The sequence below is a fragment of the Plasmopara halstedii genome, assembly GCF_900000015.1.
Source record: "Plasmopara halstedii genome assembly, contig: Scaffold_2386, whole genome shotgun sequence".
In the NCBI taxonomy this organism is placed as follows: Eukaryota; Oomycota; class Peronosporomycetes; order Peronosporales; family Peronosporaceae; genus Plasmopara; species Plasmopara halstedii.
The window spans coordinates 1,829,186-1,835,674 of record NW_020189293.1 but is presented as its reverse complement, the minus strand read 5'-3'; the positions used below and the strand labels follow the sequence as shown (position 1 = coordinate 1,835,674).

Here is a 6,489-nt window from a genome sequence, read left to right as displayed (position 1 = left end):
CGAGATGGAGGCTCACCAAAACTATCAAAGTATGATCCTCTGTCATAGCAAACCCAGTCTCCAGTGTTATCTCCTTCATGGAGTAAAATGATATATCGACCGTTTCGCTTGATAATAGCCTTCGCTTCTTCGATTATGATCACTCCATCGAGCTGGATTTTTAATTTTTTGCAAGATCTTCTAGCTCGTGATCAGACGTCAAGCCGTTCATTTATTTAAAATTCTAAACGAAACTATATTGATACGAATATAAGCAACTATGGCTACTCAACTCACGGATGAATTTCCCCATGAATCGGCTACGGCGGGCCCTGATCAATCAGTCAGCGTCTCAAAGGGTAAATCGATGTCCTATGTAATTGATTTAAATGAAGGATCCTACATGAATGGTATCGTCACCCTGAACGCAACGAATCAACTTAATGGTTCCCAGGGATACGCCTCGCTTCGTGATGCATACATTACCGTTCCGTCTGTTGCTATATATAATGGCTAGACGAAGAAGCTGATATCATAAAGCTTTTTGACCGCGCTTCTGTGACACCCCTAGTGGGCGTTGATAGAAGTATCCAGTGTGATGACGCTAATGTTGATTGGTGAGATCTTTAATAGTACAAATTGTAGTTATTTAGACCGCACTCCCAACGAAGCAACAGCACGGCGCGCTTGCGGTATCCAAGCTGATAGGCCGCGTGCGTGAATGGGCAATCGCAGACGGTACTCGGTGGAAGAGGTTTTTCTTAATTTTTGAAGCGACTTATGTCACGACATATAAAAATGCGTTGTCAGTATATTCGAGGCCTTGCTTACTCATCAATAAAAGCAAGTGCTAGTGATCTATGTCTAGGAAGTTCTTGTTTGCTCGTCAAGGAGGTAGAAGATAGCATTATATCCCCGCAACACATTTCAATTCCTACGTAAACGGTAACAATCACCATCTAAATGAAGAATCGTAGAACTGGTTAAGTTCTGCCGCGACCTTTAGCGTCAACCCTACCTCTTCAAAGAGAGCGTTAAGGTCTCGTAATATACAAAGAGCCGCTTCGGGCAATAAGGGCGAAATAGGGTACCAGATGTGGGGTCTTGAAGAGCGCGCTAGGGGCGATAGACTTGAGCCATGCTAAGGAGGTTGTGAGAGGTATTGCGGACGTCAGATGCACATAGATATTGCTGTAGGCGACTACTTTCCCTAAAACAACGGTCTCTTCAAGCAATTGCTAAATTATTCTCCATTACGAAACGAACGGGTTCCAACTGAGCACTTGTAAGCGAGGGGTCAGCAGTTGACATTTCTATTACGGTGTCTAGCACCATAAAAATGTTTGCTTAACGCTTTTTGAAAAGTACAAATAAGATCCAATGCAATGATCATCAATTCTCATGCTGACTTCCTGATCAACGGCTAGGCTGTGTTGACCAGGCAACGGTGTTGCTGACAGCAGCAAAACAGGACATATTGCTCAAACGACTCGCAAGATCCATAATTTTTTTATACCATATATATATATTTGAAAACTGAAAATGAACAAAAACGATATGAACTACCAGCACTCTGCCATAATCGGCAGGCTAACTGGCGCCGATGCATGTGAAGGTAAAAACCTGCTGCCATAATCATGAAGCGCGCACGTATGTGCTTACCCACTTATACGTATTGGATCACCAATACATAATAGTCACCCAGCAACCTGTCTTTTCGTTCAAGGTGACTACCCGAAAGGATCGTTAATTCATTTGTAAGTGAAATCCTTGTTCGAAATCACACTGCACGTCGAGTGTCATAAAATTTGTGCTGTCATCCAATACTTCTTGATATAAGATGTAACTATGCAATTATGCTCGATAAAGTGGTGTCCGTGCTCATAAACATCTTGTGTTCGAAAATCTTAGCAAGACAATAAATATTTTGTCTGACCAGTACGTTGTTTGTTTCGCCTCATCAATTGGCGACGGCACCATCCTGACTTCTGATAAATTATAGTAGAGTTGGCAAGAAAGCGTATCCACCACCACATTATTCCAGTCCAACTTATACCTTACCGCGAAGATCTTTTTTTGTAAGAAAAAGGGTAAACTGTGCAAATCAGGACTGCAATTGTCGTCAACGCAGTCGCCTACAACGGAACAGGGTTGCTCTGTAATGCAACAATTCGCGTGTTACACTGCCTGCAGTATACATGACAACTTCGAATGTCTACCACTGCAGTGGTAACATTGCGGTAAAGATATATCCAGCTGCTGATTCGGCAGCAATGCCAATGACAGACGTTCGGTTTCAGGGGTTATGATTATGAATGCAGGCGCGGATATGGTTTACATATCAAAGTACTAGCGAGCCGTTGCACTCAGATCGGCGTAGACTGAGTATATGGTTACCAGCCATTGCATATATATCCTTTTTTGGACGCGAGTGACGCTTGAGGACGTCGGTCTCGAGCAACTGGAATGCAGAAAGGATTGTGATGACAGCCAAGGACCGATAGCGCTAGCCAACAACACCGGATACCATGCTTGGACGAAGCACGCGGACACTAGCCATGACTTTATTCGCAATAGAGCGTGCAAGAAGGGATCTTGACAACTGTTTACATCGATTTGCAAAAATGCTTACAAAGGCACTCGGAAATAAGATGCTTTAGTTATCGAATATCCAGCTCAAGCCAATCGAAATTAAGATGCTGACCTCTGCACGCGAGCATCGGTGTCAAGATCAATTTTCAGTGTCTTGGAGCAACAAGTAGGAGCGTTGGAATCACGCCGCTCCAAACTGTCGAAGAACAATGTTGCAGCTCTATGTTATACACATACTAAAGGTTTTTCGTTGGTACCTCCACTTTTATAACTTAATGTTCAACTCCTTCATAGTATAGAGTGTAAGGGTAATTACTGCTTGGGGCTAAGTTTGGGCTTTCTCCTTCGTCTTTTTATGAGATCTAATATCATTCGGAAAAGTGATATGACATCACATGACAGGATCAGGATATACGATTTGTAACATCTTCTTTCTTGTATCATTCGAGGCCAAAAAACTAGTCTGATGATCTCAACGGGTTGTGCTTCAAATTGTATAGAATAAGGAAGTATTAGCACTATAGGCATCGCACAAAAACATGCTCCCGCCCTTCCAATAATTCATTCCTCAATTTTCTTTTAGGGGTTGGAGACCGATGACCGCTGCATGGAACACTCAACGTAAATTTTCCTTTTTTGCTGTCTGCGTCACTTTATTGACCTACAGTGAAATATTTCATTTGAAAACAATGATGGCGAGTGGTGAGCGTGCAATGGCTCAGCGACACGAACGAGCCTTATCGCTCACTGCGGATCAATTGTCAACGTCTTTGGAAGAGCACCTGTTATTATCGATGAAGAGGCAGGGATACTCTCACGCTTTTTGACTCATTTTAAGCTTTCGAGTTTATGGAATAAACTTGCATCATCTTGGATCATGAGATTATTCAAGCCACATATCTACTTGAGACACGCTACTGACAAAGACATCGCAGCCTTCGAATTACTCAAGAAAGCAAACGTTGACAAGGTGAAATCGGATCTTTTTAATAGCCGTGAATTTCAAACGTGGTCGAGATATTTTGCGAACGCCTTCCCGGATAGTCCGGAATTGGGGGCTCAGCTTATGATGGCGGCACAGGTGAAACACGGCATGGACAAAGTGAAAGGCCCCATTTCGAAAACCAAGGTTGGCGACGGCAAATCAGCTCTTGGCGATCACTTTGAAAAAGCGATATGGACTACATCGCCATATCTAAGGAAGACGAGGCTGCGAAGGCTCTTGCTGACCGAATTCAAGGCTCATTGCTTACACGCAAACAGAACTTAAACGTATTTAAGGGCTTAAAACTCCGTGGTGAGGGGGCAGAAGGTGATGTTCCTGTTGTTCGGATCAGTAGCGACAAGGAAAAACCACATGTGCAAGAGTTGTCGTATAAACAGGAGGAGCTAAATGAGCCGCACAATGATTTGAGACCTGCCTCTAAGGAGGAGACAGAAGTTTACAAGTTGTTTATAAGCGATAACGTTGACAAGGTAACGAAAGATCTCTTTACTAGCGATGCGTTTCGTAGTTGGTCGAAACATGTTGCCGACGCCTTTCCAGATGATCGAAAATTGGGGGCTGACCTTATGGTGTCGGCACTGGCAAAACACCGCATGGACAAACTGGAGGACTTCATTCCGACTACTGAAGCTGTCGACGGCAAATTAGCTTTTGCAAACATTTCGAAAAAGCGCTATTCGAGTACGTCGCCACTGCTAAGGATATTGAGGATTCATAGGCTTCTGCCGTTGCTTTTGAAGGCTCACACTTAGTGATAACCTGAAGAAAGTCGACAGCTCAACATTCATCGGTGAGCGAATCGAAAATAATCTTTTTGATTGATGGTTCGGCGACAACAAGAATCTTCTTGACATTCTCCAAATCCAAGCTTGCAGAAATGGTTTAATTCTAGGCCTCATGACGGTCTTAGTGGTGGTGCCCTCGACCTGTACCCCAAGTAAAGTCCAATTGGTTTTAGTGACGAAAAAAATGGTGAAGCTTATCATAAAGCTCGAGGTGATGCGAGAAGATTTTGGAGGAACTGATTGATTTCAAATGGATGAAAAGCTTAAGCCTTTAAAGTCTGCTTTAAATAAAGGTGAGATCGATGGATTCCCTGATTGGGCTGAGTTAGCCAAAAACTTACAAGCTGATCCTGTCAAGTCTATGTTGCCCATTTTGATGAGATATGTAACGGATGATAAAATTTTGGTGCTTTGTGATCTCAATTTTCCGAGAAACGTTGTGGACCGATTACAAGCAAAGATGATCACGTACTGGCACCCAGCTGATCATAAACTTTTGCAGACCATCAAACCAAAAGTCCTCGATCCTGACAAAGTCTTGACGAGAGCGTGGATGGCTTTTTCTGGAACGGCAACGTCAAATTGATGTGAATCACTCGATGAATAGTAGTTCGAAAACACGCAATCCCACCATCATACCATAATTGATTGCAGTAGAAAAAGAGAGCTAAAATGATAATTCAGATCTCTTGTGGGCGGTCTTGAAAAAGATCAAGTATAGGTGCGGTCGTTCCTTTTGTCTCGGCGTCTGTTGACGCTAGGTGTGCTTTGATATAATGCTAATTCGTTACTTGAATAGAAGCAATATAAAATTGAATAATCGTAAATCTGTATACTCAAACCACCAAGCTTTAGCTGATGCTGCACAGCGGTATGAGGAAGTTAGGATTTAATTGCGAGTTGTCTGCTAGCATTTCGAACGAAGTAAGGAAACATACTTTAACAATGGAGGCTTGCCAAATAGCAATCTCATACACGAAGATGAAAGTATATTTTTACAGAATGATAATCAGCTATTATTTCCGTTTGAATGGTAATAATTACAAGAAGTCTTCTTCAATTCTCTATGATACTATAGTGTATTATGATGAGCCGTATGAGTGATAATATCAGTACATCATCATAGAACTAGTAGTATTACTACAACTACTACACTATGGCCGATGTAAGGATAAAAAGTAAGATTCTCATAAGGTGCTATGACCCGAGAGTCATAATCATGATGGAACGTCACCATTATAAACCATTACGTATTCATACATCATAACAAGGTGCGGAAGTAAAAGTAAGAGTGATAGTCAAGACATTTCCAAAGTCTGCGTTTGGACGAAAGAGATAGGTATCAAGAAGAACTTACACATTACACTACTGTCATTGTTGTCTTCGAATTTGAAGCAAAGGTCAGATCTTCAAAAAGCGTATTGTGTCATAATGTCATGAGTAATTCTGGTACGGGTGATGGGACTATGTTGAGGAAAAGTCCATAGGACGCATAGGCTGCCAGTCTCACTTGATGCATGACACAGAGGTTCACCTCCGTGGAAGGAAAAAATCAGTATATAATTAATTTGACTGATTCACATCTGTCACTCATACACATTAAGAACAAAGCACTCGAAATCCTGTCGGGCCCGGTAACCGCTGGAGCGCATCAGCTAACTTATTATGCGTTGTTTAACGCATCCTCATTGAGTCAAAACATTATCGGTGTATGGTGCATGGCAACCCGTTGCATTTGGTAGCGCTCGTCGTAATTCCACGGCCAAATGTTAAAAAGTCTGTCCTATAATAATTCATCTTCTCGTCAGCGACACATTTATTTAGCTGTTGTCGTTTGGTGTCTCAGAAGGTTTACAACACAACTTGCGGTCTACGAGTGTGAAGCGAAGAAGGCTTGCTCGAGAGATACAACACCTTTAATAATGTGCTGGTCATACACCTCCAAGATCGCCTTAACCAGACGTCTGCGGGGCAATCCAGATTTATTCAAGCTAAGATTCGAACTTTCTTAAGGCAGGGTTAAGAAAATGCCTTGCTTTGTACAAGACTTATAGATGGCCATGATCCGACCACGGTCCACGGTGCGTCACGCAAATGGAATTCGGGCAACATGACCGTGTGCACCCA

General features: G+C 42.5%; 1 protein-coding gene across 1 annotated transcript; it reads left to right on the top strand.

Annotated features, from left to right (window-relative positions):
* Positions 1-3,747: 3,747 nt before the first annotated feature.
* On the top strand, positions 3,748-4,329 carry PHALS_03841 (uncharacterized protein; the record flags this gene model as incomplete). Its single annotated transcript, XM_024718132.1, has 1 exon — positions 3,748-4,329. One exon carries the CDS (start codon positions 3,748-3,750, stop codon positions 4,327-4,329), a length of 582 nt encoding a protein of 193 aa, XP_024583561.1.
* Between the last annotated feature and the right edge of the window lie 2,160 nt (positions 4,330-6,489).